This window comes from Cryptomeria japonica, chromosome 7, assembly GCF_030272615.1.
Source record: "Cryptomeria japonica chromosome 7, Sugi_1.0, whole genome shotgun sequence".
Lineage (NCBI taxonomy): Eukaryota > Viridiplantae > Streptophyta > Pinopsida > Cupressales > Cupressaceae > Cryptomeria > Cryptomeria japonica.
Window position 1 is genome coordinate 41,239,960 of NC_081411.1, and position 17,861 is coordinate 41,257,820.

The following is a 17,861-nucleotide window of genomic DNA, read 5'->3' on the forward strand; positions in this document are numbered from 1 at the left end:
TTGAAGATACACGTTACATTTTTGATACTTGACTTGGAGGAGATTATTTTTGATATGACTAGATATATAAGATTGAATTGGTGATTGTTTTTTGTAGTATTACTTTTGTGGTGATCCATTTTGGTGTGATTGAGTGCAATGACATGCACATTTGATTCCCAGGTGATCTGGTAGCTAACTAAGACATAAATAGAGCATATTGCAGAGCGAGTACAGTCAAAGATCTTGTGCTTAGCCAAAACTCATTTTTGCATTATTAGATGCTATTTCAGAGTTCTTTAATTGTATTTCCTCACCATAATTAAATTGTAAGTTAGTGAGACTTCTTTGAAGGTTGTAGCCTTTCGGGTCATTGTAATTGAGCAGTGAGCTCTAGGAAGTGAGCCTGAATGCAAGTGCATTCCCCATCTATGTAATATTTTATGTACTCCTGGTCATAGTATATAAATATTGTGGGTTCTAGCCCCACCATGGTTTTTCCCTTTCCATGTTTCCATGTAAAAATTCTGGTGTTGTGCATTTGTGGTTTATTTATTGCTTGCCTATGTTCTTTATTGTTATGCATTGCTAACTAGTGGATAAAGAATAAGTTTTTGAGTATGATCTCTGACAGAACACTGATTCACCCTCTCAGTGTTCCTTAATTCTAAAAACAAATTCACAACAAGGTCATCAAAAAACATAAATGAAATGAATAAATTAAACAATCAAACCATCCAAGATCCTTTGACAAAGGCCTCGTTGCTCCTTATTTATCATCTAATTATGCTAGTATGTTGGATCAATCCATTATGAAACTCATATGAAGCAAAGTAAAAAGCAGGATAGGCAAGAATACATGAAGATTTATAAGTATATGATTCAAGAGAATGATAGCATAAATGTAGACTGCTAAGATGTCAAAATGAGGAAACAAGAGCCCAATTTATAGACTTTGAGATCACATTGAATGAGCAATATCAACTCAATTCAACAATTGAGATTTCGTGCAAGAATGAGTTAAAAGGAAAATTACCATTAGAAGTGAAGACAAAAAGGTGTTAAATCAAAAAGAAAATGGAAGTTTATCCATTTAAACTCGAATGAGGTGGAATTAATAGTTTAAAATTATTAATTCCAATCATGACTCAAATTAGCCAATTAATATATACAAATAATAATTATGGGAAAAAGGTGAAAGAATAAATAAATATTCATTTATTTATTCAAAATGGAGGACATGCTAGTAAGAAAGGGGATTGATTAATTATTTAATCAATCAACCTAGGGGAAATGATTTGAATAATTTAAGATAACAACCTTGTTGGACATTACTGCTGCTAGGATATGTTGTTGTCATTGATGTCAACATATTCCTGTGATTTATTATTTTGGTGATTACAGATTGGTTTATTGGGATCATGGTTTGGTGTATGGAGTATTTCTAGTATAATTACATCTTTCTGTATTGGTTTCAGTAATCCTAAAAGCCTAATTGATCATATCATATGATCTGGGTTGCAGTTGTTTTTCTAATCAGTTCTTTGCACAATTCAGTATATTCCGGTGTGATCAGATCTTGAGCTAAGATTTTTGGAGATTATTTGGGATGGTCTTGTGTATCTTCATTTCAGATGGTTCATGAATTGGTACTCCACAAGTTATCTTTCTTCGTGATAGCTATTGTTGATTGAGTGTTATTGATTTTCAAATATTGATCGATGAAGATTTGATAAGTGGTGTTGGTGCAACTATTGTTGATGATTCTAACATGTTTGCTGGTGTTTCCTAATTGTTTCCTATTTGTTTTGACGATCCACATTAATCATTGTGCAAGTTTTTGGTGATTTTGCTGATCCGGTGACGTTCTTCATGTTATGCAGTTTTCTTGATGATGTAGTGTGTTGTGATTGATCTTGGCATGATTGCTGGTGGATAAGAGCATTTGGAAATTTCATGTTATATCATGTATACCATTATATTGGTCCAGTGGTCGATCTTTGTATCATATGATGTAATTTTGTAATTGTGAGTTGAGGGTTTAGTCGAACTTGTTGCCAATGTTGATGAATTGTATAAATAGGTGATATTGTCATGTAAGTTGGGTATTGAGGTTGTGTCTGCATTAATAGAGAGTGATGTATGTGTGAACAAGGGATTCATCTTTCGGTATGGTGTATTGAGCAGAGATTGGTGTTGCAGAGTAGACAAATGTGCTTAACCAGAACTATCATCGGGCATTAGCAGATGCTATTATTGCAGTTCATTCCTTTTGGATTGTAGTTTAAATCTTGTTGCAAGTCAGTGAGACTTCACTGAGGGTTGTAGCCTTCCAGGTTATTATATCTTGAGCAATGAGCTCTAGGCAGTGTGCCTGAATGCATGTGCATTCCCCATTGAAATATTTTCACGTACTATTGCAGAGTATCATCTTATTGTGGGTAGGTTCCCACCGTGGTTTTTCCCTTAACTAGGTTTTCCACATCAAAATCTTGGTGTTGTGTGTTGTGCTATCAGTTTTCTTATCTTTGTTGTTGTTGCAGTTTATCAGATCTGTGTTTGTGGTTGAGTTTGTAGATCTGGTGAAAATTGATTCACCCCCCACTCTCTCTTTTTTCCTTCATTGTTGTTGCCAACACAACTGATTGTTGAATTAAGCCCTAATAGTGATGATTGATTTACTAATAATTGATAAAAAATAATTGCAATTGACTAAGGTTGATAACAAAGTAGGACAAAAGATCGAAAAGATCCCAGTGATAATGATTTTGATAAGAGATTGATAAGATCGATTGATAAAGTGTCATGAAATGTTGATAGAGTGTCATAGAGGACTAATTGAAATGGATTGATAAAGAGGTTGATAATTAACAATTGATTAATTTTCAACAAAGAGGGAATTAATTGTAATGAGACCAACTCGAATGATTTGAAAATGATAAAATGACAATCATAATAATCTAGGACCAAATGTGAACGAATGAGACCGATTAGGGTTGGATTTGAAATGAACTAAAACCAGAGGAATGCCACAATATCAACATGTGATGAAGATCAAATACGACATAGGATACATGTTAAAAATTAGGTTAGCGACGTAGGAGTGATGACTAATTTTAAGTGTCTACAAACCAATTTATAATAAACTACATTCATTCATATATACACATCCATTACATTATATATTCATATACTTTAATGTCTTACACATGTCTTATAATACATTCATTATTCTTCATCCATATATACATATATCATATATATAATTCACACTTCACTATTCTCTCATTTATATTTAGTCCATATATGCTTCCATACTATTCCACACTCTTATCTCTCACTTCTCCCACTTTGTAGAGTCTCTTAATGCCTTTCTATCACATCCTTTCATAATAACTCTTAATTATCTTATTCCCATGAATTTTTCTTTTATTCTATAATATTTTACTATTTTATAGCTTATATAGGCAGATTAGAGGCATTTTAAGGTAATTTAAGGGGTATATAATGGATATCTAGGTCTAGAAATCACCCAATGACATCTATGATGCCTCACAACCCTATTTACTACCAAAAAGGGTCAATAAAACTAACAAAAAGAGAAACCACAAGGCGATATACATGATAACGATAGCAATAAAATTCTTGGACAACAAAAATACAAGATGCTTAGTTAGGAGGGCTTGAAATCACCACTATGACGTATGATGCAAGAAACCTTCCAACATGGTTGAATCAAGTAGTTTAAAAAAAGGAAAAGGAAATATAAAGAACCACATGAAGAAGAATTTGTCATCTTAGACGAATCCTTTGAAACCCTTAGTAGTAAAAGTAAAAAGGGAAAAAAGGGCATCTTTATTGGCTACTAACTAGCATGAACACCTAATGGATCAAATAGTTGTACCATTGGTGGACAAACCCAAAGAGGAAATTTAACCACAAGAAATTATCAAATCTAGGATGGAGATATAAGAGTCCAAACTAGACTAGATGAAAAATAATCTTTGTAAATGGTTGTGCAAATCATCCTTAAGTGTATGAAAAAGGATGAAACTAATAAAGAGGAGTTGAAAGCACAAATTGTGAAACTTAATGCACAAATCATAGGACTTGTGGATTTGGCCACTCCATCACTGAGACTACAAGGATCATTGAGCAAAGAGAGAAGACTCTAGCACCTAGATGGATTGCTCGTTGATGCTACCGAGTGGAGAGAGAACTTGCAAACCCTAGAAGATGAAGTGATTAATATGGCAATAAAGTTTGATCATTATTTGAGTGATGAGGTAAGTTTAGCTCAATAGATGCAAGTTGGAGTATATGAAAGTATAATGACATGGGAGAACTATGTCCCTATGTTCAAAGGATAAAATCCACAAGTTCAAAAGAAATGCTTAAGGAAGTTGTTATAGACAATAAAAATTAAGATTTACCAAGCAATGGTTGAAGGCTATGAGGATGATAATCAAAACCTTGAAGAGATGTAGAGACAAGTTGATAAAGAACCAAACCTCTACAACCAAGTACTAAGGAAAATTAAAGAGTTTATGGGAAGTCTCTCTTGAACAATCTAGGAGACATATGTTTTAGTATAGACACCTTATACAATGCCTTAATAATTCAAATATAATTTGCAAATTGACAAGTTACAAAGGAAATAATTGATGAGATGATGCAATAAAAATTTGAGTTATTGAAAATGTAGTAAGAGATTCCCATTTTCAAAGAGCTATGAAGAATGTTAGAAAAATTCAACTACTGTTAGGGCATTAAAATCAAATGCATCAAGAAATTTGATCTTGGTGATTTGAACGAAATGGTCAATGCATTTATTGACACATTTCTAGAGCATGAAGGAAAAATAAGAATATGGATATTTATTTCTAAAGTGCATTGTCACTCAAGAGAGCCTAGTATTTGTATTTTGGATGAGATTATGGATAATAAATTAATCATTTTTGTCCTTCCATGTAGCCACCATGTAGTCTACCCTCAACTTGCAGTTCCAAGCACAAAATTTGAGTAGAAGGCTTGGCATGAAGATTTGACCCCTAATTTAGGGCCTCAATGCATTCCTTTTTCACTTTTATAATAACTACATGCCCTTTTTAGGCACTTAGGAATCGGTTTTTAGCTAGTTAGGTTATTGTTTTGATTAGTGTAGTTGGTAACAAGTAGTAGCTAGATTATTAAACACCCTAGTTAACTAGGATATTTCAACACCTAAATCCAAAAGCTATGGAGTTTGATAAGTTTTATAAAAACTATATAGTCTAACTTTGGAATCTAAATTAGGGGTTAGAAATTTCGCTTTCTTGCACAAACTATCATTTTGCAACACACAATATATGAAAACCAGAATGTTATATTTTTTGAGAAATTGATGAATGAATTAAGCTATTGTTTCACTAGAGATGGGTTTTTGATCACTTGGAATTAATTTCCTGCAAATTTATTTGTTTAGAAGTGGATAGCTTGATTGGATTTGCATTTGAATGTACTTACATAATATTCTGTGTCATTTTAGTGCTTAGGTATGGCATAATGATCCAATAAAATCTAGAAAATCTTAGTTTTGTTCTTTCCTTTGATGATTGCATTGATATTATATTTAATTATGTCAATTTCTACTTAATATGGTATTGGTTATCTTAGATTCAATCCAATGTTCCAAACAAATAAATGAATTCATCTTGTCATTATCTATTTTAGTTTAGCATTTTATTCATATTTCTCCCTAACCTACCTCTTTTGCATTATTATGGACATCTATTACAATATATTTATTTCAAAGAAGCATTTATGATTTCTAGATCTACTTACGAGCATGTATACATTTAAAATTTCATAATTATAAATCTTGCATGTTAGTGTGTTCCAGGAGATTGAAAGAGTTTGAAATTCATTAACTCTTGGCTTACACCCGTGTTTGCTAGGAAAGGCCTCTCATAAAACATATACATCAGCCATTGGATTGTTTCAACATGGTCAAAACTTGACTATAACGAGACCTTGGAGTAATATTATTACTTTTCAAGAGGAGTGATCAATCTTTGTATCACTAGTTGTGCTAACACCATAATCAACGAGTTAGTTGAAAAATTTGTAGTAGAATATTGTGTCTGGGTTTTCATATCGATGTTTCTTATTACACTTTATGATTCATTATCATGAAGTGGAGGAATAATGGATCATTGAGTGTAATCTAAAACATTGATGAAAATATTTAAACATAATTTTTCTCAAAAACTTTCTATATCAGGTTTTGTATTTTGAATACATAGATAATTACTAATTGAAAATTGGGTTAGCCCAAAAATTCAAATTTGAATTTAAAAGTTATGGGGTCACTTATTCAAATTGCACAATTAACCTAAATTAATCTTATAAATTGTGATTCTAAACATAGGCAAGGAATGATAAATTGAGGAAAATACCAATCCTAGTTATTAGTAGATGAAATCAAGTAATGTTTGAATTGTGTACCAACTTTCAATCACACCAACTGTATATTTGTCACCACATAAAGGATAAGAACCAACATGAAACCACAACAAAAGGGAAAAATACTAGTATGCAACTTTTACCCTTACACATAAGTAATGTTTTATCATAAATTACTAATGATGTACTCTATTTATTTATTAAAAAAATATGATATATAAGAAAAATATACTTCTTTCGATATAAAAAATAAATAAAAACTAGCACTTGCACCCCAACGACGTGCAATGGTTGCATTGATAGTTAGATATAGTCAGATTCACTAAAGCATTAATAGTGAGACGATTAAAAGACATGATTCATTAAAGAAATTAATAGTGAGAAAGATTAATGTGAAATTCAACTAAGATATTTTGTCACTTCACGATTCCCATACTTGTTTTGGGTTTTTGAGGAGCAGGTGGATAAGTGATTCACTGATTTTGACAATGATAATAAAAATTGTATTGCTTAAGGAGGCTCAAATAACTACTCCAAGGGATAGTGTACATGAATTCTAAGATCTTTGGAATGAATTTATGCCTTACATTTTCCATCTTGAGGATAGATTTGAAATCATAGTATTATACACTTAATCTTTTACTATACGCTCTGAAAAAAAAATTATTCTATCTATAGAATGGCCAATTTTGTCTAGATAAAATAAATGAATGAATGAAAGTTTTTAATGACATCCACAAGACTAAACAGACTATGGGACCGAGAACACCCTCATTACTTTATCTTTAAACTCTTTTCAATGTCAAATCTCTTGCTATTAATCTTGACTAGTACACTAGTTGTCTAATAAATCATGTCTTCTTGAAATAGTTGATGCATCTTATCAACCTTCAAACTATTTTTGCACTGATTACAAATATCCTCTGATGGAATGCCATTCCATTTCCAATGCTCCCTTATTGTAGAAAATGCAAGCTCTTTCTTCCCAAGTTTCCTTGGGTATCTTCCACCTCTCAGTCTCACACCTAAGATGATGCGATCCTCTCCTCAGTTGTGCAACTAGTAGCCTTGCTTTCCCTTTAATAGCTACTCCTAGATATATTTTTCCACCATGAACCTTTGTTGGTTAAACTCTTTGATATAATATGCATTTTTCTGTCCAATCTGTTTTGTCCACATGACAATTCTAAATTTATCAATCACATAACTTTTTATTTCATCATTGGTGTGAGGACATTCTTGCAAATTGATGCCCCACTTGTTCATCTTTTTTTTGTTATGTTTCATCCACATTTTCTTCCTATGACCTAGCACCTCTTCTACAACCATTTTGGACCAACGATGGTTATCCATGTTTTCAACCTTCTTTAAATAACTTACAAACCAGGTTATCGCGATGCCTCTAATGCCTAAATGCCTTCATAGACAACTCATCATCTCAACCATCAATGAATGCCCACAATACTAAATGTCGAAGGTGCAGATTCAGTTTGGAGAGCTTACAATGCATTTTGTAGTACTTGGAGTGTACACTCACCATTTGTACAACATTTCTGAAAGGGCAAACTTTACGTGAACTTGAAATTCTATCTCTCGCATACATTTTTGGAAGAAGATAATAGCTAAAACATCATCCATAAGAATCCACAAGAAGGTTGTATTTGAGATGGTGGATATCATAACCAAAGCATGGACTATTCTTCGGTACTAATATTTTATTTTATTTTAGTAAGGGTTTTGTTTTTTATTAAGGAAAATCAAGTTTTAAGGGACCTGAAACCCGCTTACATATCGAAAAGTTAAGCAATAGAGAAACTAGAATAGACAAAACAAAGAGAGAAGGTTGCAAAAGAACAACACATAAGACAAAAACCAAAGAAAAGAACAACAAAAGGCCAGTGAGAGACTGACACACCTAAAACAAAATTACATTCAGGTGAAAACCTTTATAGTCTCTTCCACATCCTTGACCAACATCATCATCATATTTGCTGCCTCTTTCAGGTCTTTATTTTTCTGCATCTGTTGATGGCCTTTGGTCTTCAGCTCTAGCTCACTTGCATTTTGCCTAGTTCTGCGTCTGGAGGAGTGTTGAACAAAACTAGAAGGGTTTTGTTAAGTTTTGTGCATTTTGTAAATATTTTGTGATTTGAAAACCTCTTTGTAGTCAAGTTTTCAAGATTTTAGATGGATAGAGAAAGAATAAAGTTGATGAAAATAAAGAAAGTGATAGCCAAGCATGTCACTTCTACAAGCAGAGGACGGTTTGATAAAAAACAAATGATCTTTCTATTCTATGTGACACAAATACCTTTACTAGCAAGAGGGAAAACACATTTTGGAATTCTTCCAACTTACTCTTGTCAACCTATAAATTATTTTTTTCTGCTACACATCGCAATTGCCAATATTCACCTTGCAATATCTTCCGTCTTGCAATCAAAGCTCACCTTATAGGGGAGAGGACCCAATAGTTGAGTGCGTTCCAATTGTTGTGATAGTAGTTGTTGATTTAATAACCATACTTGTTGATTTAATGTCTAATTTTTTTGACAATATTGCACTAATAGTTGTGACTTTAATACCCATAATTGAATGAAATGTACCCTTAGTTGTAAAAAGCAACCAATCATGTGATGCAACATCAACTAAACATATATAGGGGCCCCTTATGTACGACTATTGTTCTCACCTTTTTTGGGGGGTATTTTGGATACCTTGGCAAAAAGCATGTTGATGTGGCCCTGAAACCTTAGTTATAAGTAGTGGACTTACCAAGTGAGCTACTGTAAAAATTTGGGAGTGATTTGAAATTTTCATGTAAAATTTTGAGAAGCACAAAGTTAGGGTGTTCAACTACTAGGTCCTCTCCCCTAAACACTACAAGGTGATTTAGAAAACCGTTGTCTCGAAAATGAGAAAAAAATTCTATCGTCAAGCATGAGACAAATCCGGCGGATGTTTCCCACCTATAATATTCTATTGGCCAATTAAGTCAATGTTTTTTTTTTTGAAGGCACATGTGAGTTTTAACTCAACTTTTAATTAATCAAACAAAAAATAAATATGCCATGTACTATAAGGAATGCCACTTTAGCTTGCAACTATTTGGTCAGTCTTAGTTGTTATGTGTCAATCGCGTGGGACCATGACTAAAAATAAATATTTTTCAATTAATTGGGCAATAACACGTTATAGGTGCACCTACCCACATTATCTTCCACAATGAATCCAACATTGACCAGTATAAACAATACGACTCGCTGACATATTCTGAAAATTAAGAAATCTATTACGGCTTTGTTTCGAGGAAAGAAAACAATTTTTATACTCAAACAGGAAAAACATGATCATGGTAGTCTACTCTTTACTTAGAATTCAACTTGGCAAAGGTTATGTAGATGCAGTGCCTTATAAAAAGTCTATTCTATCTTTTTGTGTGAGGACTTCAATCCGAAGCAACAACACACAAAAAAAAGTTGATTCAAATTGAGATGGCAGAAGCCCAAGTTAAGAATGCAGCCTTATTGGCTGTTCTGTGCTTGGCCTCAGCAGCATCATGGAATTACTTGGTTAGAACATCTCAAATTGATCCTGCCCCCATAAGTCTTTTGCCGTCCCTCCCATGAGAGATGGTATTTATGCTCCCAATGAGAAGCTTGAAAAGGCAGAAAAGATAGGATTAGGGCTGGTACATGGGCCAGAAGATTTCGCTCTTGACAGAGAAAAGAAGTCCCTTTTCACTGGATGTGAGGATGGATGGATTAAGCGGGTTTGGTTTGATGAAGGGAGGGTGGAGAATTGGACATTTGGTGGGGGGAGGCCTTTGGGTGTGGCGGTTGGGAAGAATGAGGAGCTCATTGTCTGCGAACTGCGTAGGGTAAGCTATTTGACTTGTATGCAATCACACGCTATTTATAATGTCTTAATTGTAATGTCCTATAAAATTCTACTAGTAGTTCAATGTATTTAAACTATTTAAATTAGGCATATGTATTCGTATGTTCCAAACAGTTAAATAGTGCCTGCTATATTTTAAAAGTAATTTGATGATGCAGAGCATTTTGTTTTAAAAGTTAAGTCCTATAAAATGGAGATTGCATGTGTTATATACCCACGCCTTACCATCCTCAGAGGTATTCTTTATGTTTTTGTTTTATCTACCATCTCTTGAAGGTAGTATTTTCATGCTTTATAAAATTTTGGATTGACGATTCATGGTTTCCTTGTAAAAACAATATTAGGGCTTACTGAATGTGACAAAAGACAATGTGGAGGTCTTGTGCAATGAGGCTGGCGGATCAAAACTCAAGTATGTGATATGATATCTATTCCCCTGGTTCTCTTGCATCTGTTTTGCTACTTGAAACACCATTTATTAGTAAACTGACAAGAAAAGTTTAATAACAAAAGTGAAGAAGCAGGCAGAGCCCTTTATTTTTCAAACATACATCTGGGGAACTGTGTTTAATCCATTTTTATTTACCTCTTATATCTGTTCATGTTTATAGATTGACTGACCCATTACATGGAAAGAAAAGCCAGCTGAAAGTCAAGTGTGAATTGGTAGATCAGTTCTCAGAGCAAGGAAATTAATAGTCACCAAAACGAAAAATTATTATATAAGATAGGTCTAATCCCCAAAGAGGAAAAAAACCATAGTGGCTCGAGACATGTCTGTAAATTGCCAAACATTTCTTTTAAAATAGATATTTTCTTTCTTTGGAAGTTACCTTGTTGATGTTCTTTTTTCTAACTGAAATACATAGACCATAACTATACGAAGGGTTACGAGTTTATCAAAATTTCTGTTTAGTCAGATTTATAGTTAAAACATGAAAGCATCAGACACCGCTGTTCCATTGCCATAAACATAGAAAGAAGCAAACCATCAGTTTAAAACTTCAACCAGAATCAACTTCAATCGTATCAACCCCCTCAATAGAGTAATAACGATTTCCAAAGTCTTCAACATAATCATCAGTATTGATATTTATTATTTATGATCTATAGTCCTTAATTATCTTACATTGAATATTGAGGTAAATGATAGGAAGATATGAAGAAGGTATTGCATAAATAGGATCAGGAGCAGCTGTTCTGAATAAATTCCCAAATCAATCGATTGAATCTGTTTTCCAAACATGTTGACTTACTTACCCTAAATAGGCCTCTAAGATAAAGTAATCCGTTTGAGGCTCTTTATAAGTAATTATTTGCTATTCAAACTCAAAATCACAGAGCATTATGCAGTTGAGTGGGGCAGAGTCGCAGTTTAGAAAAGAATATAGACAGGTTGTCACTTAGGATCACCTAATTACTATTAAACAATGATTTATATGATATCCAATTAGCTTTGTGTCCAAAATCCAAAGACGACCAATACCTGTTACTGCTAAGTTGCCCAAATCACAATCAAATGTGGATTTCTTTCGTGTTCATGGTTTGTCGGCTCAAATTTTGGTCAGAGATAAATTCATGTAACCACTTACCAGAGAAATTTGGTGCCTAACACCTCCATGAAATTTGTACAGGACTTACACTGGCCTTTGTGTTAAGGCGCAGCAACAATAATAACTGTCCAAAATTTACCCAGGAGTTGCAACTGGGCTCTACTGGTATGGTGTGTAGTCCGCGTATGGCCAAAGTGCTAGAGTATAGAATTCTATGCGCAATTGGCTGACAAGACAGTTCAGATCTTCACTGTAGTGAATATTGTCAAATCACAACTATGTGGCGTTCTCTAAACTATTGCAGTATGACCTAGCCAAATGGTCAAGGATAAAAAATACAGGCTACCCAAACTGCAAGGGCCAAAAATTGAAGGTTGTCTGTGGCTGTGCAATGGGCTAGCGAAACTACAAAAAAAACAAATTTCATTTCACACGGTTTTCAGAGGAGTTGAACTGATGTCATTGTACTTCAAACTATACATTCATATGAAAAAATGAAATTAAGGTACTCACTAATGTGACTCTACAATGTCTCTCAAGCAGAGGTTTAACCTGTCTTCAACTCTATTCGTTTGTTTTGCCTTGGAACCCTCTCCTAAGCAGAGGTCTAACCTTTGCTGATCTACATGGATTGGTAAGGTTTGGTTTCATTCCCAAGCGTGGTAATGAGATTAACTTATCTGAACAAAATTGAGATAGATAGATACATACATATAACATAAGACAATTAGAAAGAAATTCCCTTCTAGAGTTCTACTAGGAAGGGGGTTTACGAGGGGTTTTCCTTTACCAAATCGACATCTGCCCAGGCTATGCCCTAATAAAATAACCTTTACCTCTTATCAAGGGGCAATATAAAGTTGTACACTGAAAAACATGAATTCTTTTCTTCGACTTCCCTGCATGGTCTAGGATTATAAAAAAATTGAAATTTTTCTTAATTAAATAAGCGACCAATTTCAAAAGTGACTTCTCTTTTTTTCACAGGATGCCTGATGGAGTTGATGTTTCAAAAGATGGTGTGATTTACTTCACAGATGCTAGCTATAAATACAGCCCTGCAAAATTTGAGTTAGAAGTATTTGAATATCGTCCTCATGGAAGGCTGATCAAATTCGATCCCACCACAAAAACTGCGACTGTTCTGCTCAAGGACCTTTACTTCTCCAATGGAGTGGCTCTGTCTGCCCAAGAGGATTTCCTGGTTTTCTGTGAAACTTTCATTTTCAGGTGTAGGAAATATTGGCTAAAAGGAGAGAAATCAGGGAAAATTGAAACATTCCTTGAAAATCTACCTGGATTTCCTGATAATGTTAGAGTGGATGCAGAAGGCACCTTCTGGATTGGTCTTCTTGGGGTAAATATATTTCTGCTATTTTCCTTCATTCTTTCTAAAATCCCAAAAATCTTGCTACAACAAATGGTTGTACACCATAACCCTATACATTAATCGTAAAACATGAACAATATTCCTTGCAAGCTTAGGGTATTAAAGAACATAAATGTTCCCTCCTATATCTTCTTGCATTCAAATCCCTCTGCATTTCCTACATGTGCATAAGGCTAGACTACTGAATTGTCACTCACCATTAGGAAAGAACAGAGACGTCCCTATCAACACTATTAGGACAAGATAAGAATATAGGAGCACAAATTTCATTTCCCATCTCCTTTCTGCCTTCCACCTTCTGCCTTCCACCCATGCAGATGAGCTTAATCATCAAAGACCACTTGACCTTTAGATTGACAGAGAGAAGGAAAAGTACTTTTTTTTATCATCAAATGTACATGAACATGTCCTACAAGCTTAGCCCCTCTGCCCTCCCTTCTTGTCTATAATGCTCGATCATCAAAAGAGCATTAGAACTTTAGATAGAGGGAGGAGACAAATTTCCCCTGATCTTGCATTCTTATTGTTAAATATATTTTGAAATCCATTATTTAATCTTTTACCAGTGCTCAATTCAATTTTTTCTTTTCTGCAGAGACGAACCTTGCTATGGGATCTGACTGTCAAATACCCAGCATTCAGGCATGTTTTGGTGAGGATGTGGAGTATCATAAACCCATATGTATTGTTTAAGAAAGGGGCCATTCTGAACTTGAATGAGAATGGAGAACCCATTGCTTTCTTTGAGTCTAAAAGGCCACTCATTACTGGTGGAGTAAGGTTGGGCAACCATTTGTATTTTGGTGGCATTCTTGATCATTCCCTCAATAGTCTTGAACTCCCTTAATTTCTCCTCTTTGCTTGCTATAATATTGTCAACAAAGAGAATTTTTTCTTGCATGGCATTTTTATATGTTCAATGGCAAGCATCATTCTCCATCTACATCTACAATGGTTGAAGACTGCCACCTTGAATGCTTACTGAATACAAAAATTTACTTCTGATGCCCATAACAACGTTGCAATGCATCATTCATAATTGTTTATCTATGTTCTTTGTCTCTTCCATATCTTACATTTGTGTTCACGTCTTTTTGCACTAATCAATAATTCCATTTCTAAAGTTTAAAATGTTGGATGCAACAAAAATGCTGTCAAACAATTGAAACGAAAAAACGAAAGAAAGACTTTCTTCAAAAGTAATAATTATTGCTGTTTTGCTACTGAGAAATTTGTTCCGTCTCTTTACAAATCAAGGTTTAAAATGAAATTCCCTTAAGGTTAATGCATCCTAAACAAATGAAATGCATATTTATTAAGTATAAATAAATTTGAATTAACTAATTATTGGTGTGGATAATTCAGTAATTAATTTTAAATTAAGAAAATTAACTGATCAGTAGATAGGGTATTTAGTTATAGTTATAGACGTGTCATCGAAAAGGGAATCAGTGTTGGATTTTGGGGGCCTTCCTTTTCGATGCTGCCATTGTTTCTCGACTAGTCTTTTGGCCACGGATTGTGCTCTCTTGCGCCATAAAGGTGCTGCTACTTGGTGGAAGGACGCTAATGGTGATCACTTGATGGTCCAAGCTTCCGAGTCTTCTTCCGATGACAGCTCAAAGGATGATGATGACTCCTCCCAGAAGGATGGTTAGCCTCTTGCTGCTTGTGTGGCCTCCTCAGTCCTGTGGTTCCCACTAGGCCTGTTGCTCTTGTTCAGCTCCAGTCTTTGGTGAATGACGCTTTGCCTTGTCAGCTTTCTGCTCTATGTGCTGACAGGCTTTCTAAGGGGATTTCCCCTCATGCTCCCCAATGTAATGGTGTTCTAAATGATGGTTTTGCATGGATTGTTGTTAGTCAACACAAAAAAGGTTCTTCTTCCTTCTCTTACCAAAGTCTTTCTTGAGTTGTGGGTGAAATTTCTATATGGACCATTGAGGTCAATGTGGTGTATGTGGACTGTTGTGGTCTATGTGCTGTAAGTGATCTATTTAGTTTTATTCATGATCTGTTGTAAGTGGCCTTTTATGGCCTATTTGTTTGCCCTTGGGGCTTTTGGTTGTATAGGTCAGCACCTTTAATCTGCTGCTTAATTAATCAAAAACAAATGTTATGTGGTGGGTGAGTGTCTCTCTTATTTTTAATTTTGAAGAGGAAGACATTTAGGGAGGGTTTAATGGAAAGGTAGAATTTTATTTTTTTGCCACTAGTCAATTATTGGAGTTTTTAGATTCTCACCAAATAATATAGATTTTTTTTTGGAAAGAAAACTATCTTTTTTCATATTTTTGAATCTTATTTTTTGCAAATCAATGAGATAGTAGTGCATAAGACAAAGAACAATAACACAAATACTTAAAATTTAAAAATTATCATTGTATATTTCAGTACTAAAATTTATTTTAATTTTATATTTTTCTCACTTTTATTCCATAGAGCTTAAAATAGATCTATTTTGGAGGATTTTCTTGTGTATTTTGAAAGTTTGGATCTAAGAAAACTTAGGCTTTGAATAGTGGCTATTTGTACATTAAATTGAACTCACACAAAATATTTAACATACTATATATCAATTTTTCTTTATCATTTTTTATATCTATATATTTTGTTGAATTGAATATGCAAAATAATAATTTATTCATGAGGCCACCAACTTCCATAAATCTCAGAGCTTAAATTTTTAAGCTTGAGTTGCACTACAAAATTCATGGGACCAACAACTTTAAAATACTCCTAAAAATTCTTAGAACCCATTGAATTATTTTAGAATCCCCCTCCATAGGACAAGTAATGATGATTATGTTGAAGATTTTGGAAATCTGTATTACACTATTGAGGGGGTTGTTACAATTGAAGGTGATTTTGCTTGAAGTTTTGAAGTGATGGTTTGCTTCTTTCTATGTTTATAGGAATGGAACAGTGGCATCTGATTTGATGTTTCCACTATAAATCTGTTTCAAATCTGACCAAAAGCAATACTGATAAACTCAACGACATTTGTACAATTATGGTCTATGTATTTTAGTTTGAAAAAAGAACTTCAATAGGTAACTTCAAAGGAAGAAAATATATGTATTCAAAGAAATGTTTCACAATTTACAGACATGTATTGAGCCACTATAGCAACAAAAAAAAGTATTGAGCCCCATACTCGACTCCATCACATCTTTTATGATTGATTTGTTAAAAAAATTAATTTCTATTTTTAAATATAAATTATGTATTTTTATTGAAGCAAATTTAATTATTAAAATTCAATAACCCTTTCGCTTTGTAATAGAATCAAAAAGTTTTATTACGAACATTTGAATTCAATTTATTTATACAATCTTGTAATTTTACTTATTATTAAATAATTCTAGAACATCAAAGCAGATGCCACTGTTCCATTCCTATGAACATAGAAAGAAGCAAATCATCAGTTCAAAACTTCAACCAGAATCACCTTCAATTGTAACAAGCCCTCGATAGTGTAATACTGATTTCCAAAGTCTTCAACATAATCATCACTATTACTATTTATTTTTAATGATTGTATAGTCCTTAATTATCTTATATTGAAAATATAGGTAACTGATAGAAAGATGTAAAGAGCGTATTGCATAAATAGGACCAGGGGCAGCTGGCCAGAATAAATTCCCAAATCAATCGATTGAATACTTTTTCCAATCATGTTGATTTATATATATCTAATTAGCTTTGTGTCCAAACTCCAAAGACGAACAATAACAGTTACTGTTAAGTTGTCCAAATCACAATCCAATGTGGATTTCTTTTGTGTTCATGGTTCGTTGGCTCAAATTTTGATCACATATAAATTCGTGTAACCACTTATCAGAGAAATTCTTTACAAAGTACCTCTCTGAAATTTGTACAGGACTAACACTGGCCTTTTTGTTAACGCACAGTAACAATAATAACTGTCCGAAATTTACCCAGGAGTTGCAACTGGGCTCTACTGGTGTATTTGTTGTCCATGTATGGCCACAGTGCTACAGTATAGGATTCTATGTGCAATGGGCTGGCAAGACAGTTCAGTTCTTCACCGTAGTGATTATTGTCAAAGCACAACAATGTAGCATTCTCTTAACTATTGGAAATGACCTAGCCAAATTGTCAAGGAGAAAAAATACAGGCTACCCACACTGTAATGGCCAAAAAATAAAGGTTGTCTGTGGCTGTGCAATGGGCTAGCCGAACTACAAAATTTCAATTTTCATTTCACACATCATTTAAAGGAATTGACTGATGTCATTGTACTTCACACTATACATCCATATGAAAAAATGAAATTGGGGTATTCACTGATGTGACTCTATAGCGTTTCTCAAGCAGAGGTTTAACCTGTCTTCAGCACCATGCTTTTGTTTTGCCTTGGAACCCTATCCTAACCAGAGGTCTAACCTTCGCTGATCTACATGGATCGGTAATTTTTGGTTCACTCCCAAGCTTGGTAACGAGGCAAACTTATCTGAATAAAATTTGAGATAGATAGATAGATAGATACATAAGACAATTGAAAAGTAATTCCCTTGTAGAGTTTTACTGGGAAGGGGATTCACTAGAGGGTTTCTTATGCCAAATTGTCATCT

The 17,861-nt window shown here is 33.9% G+C and overlaps 1 protein-coding gene across 1 annotated transcript; it reads left to right on the top strand.

The window, feature by feature from the left end:
* Window positions 1-9,741: 9,741 nt before the first annotated feature.
* On the top strand, window positions 9,742-14,280 carry LOC131857130 (protein STRICTOSIDINE SYNTHASE-LIKE 6-like). The gene is made up of 4 exons (XM_059209254.1): window positions 9,742-10,303; window positions 10,668-10,735; window positions 12,864-13,233; window positions 13,862-14,280. The coding sequence occupies exons 1-4, from the start codon at window positions 10,049-10,051 to the stop codon at window positions 14,111-14,113; spliced, it is 945 nt and encodes a 314-aa protein (XP_059065237.1). The 5' UTR covers window positions 9,742-10,048; the 3' UTR covers window positions 14,114-14,280.
* The last annotated feature ends 3,581 nt before the right edge of the window (window positions 14,281-17,861 follow it).

Coding starts and splice junctions, on each gene's coding strand:
- LOC131857130 (XM_059209254.1), top strand. CDS start 10,049: ATGAGAGATGGTATTTATGCTCCCAATGAGAAGCTTGAAAAGGCAGAA. Junction 10,736..12,863: donor GCTGGCGGATCAAAACTCAA/GTATGTGATATG, acceptor TTTTTTTCACAG/GATGCCTGATGGAGTTGATG. Junction 13,234..13,861: donor TCTGGATTGGTCTTCTTGGG/GTAAATATATTT, acceptor TCTTTTCTGCAG/AGACGAACCTTGCTATGGGA.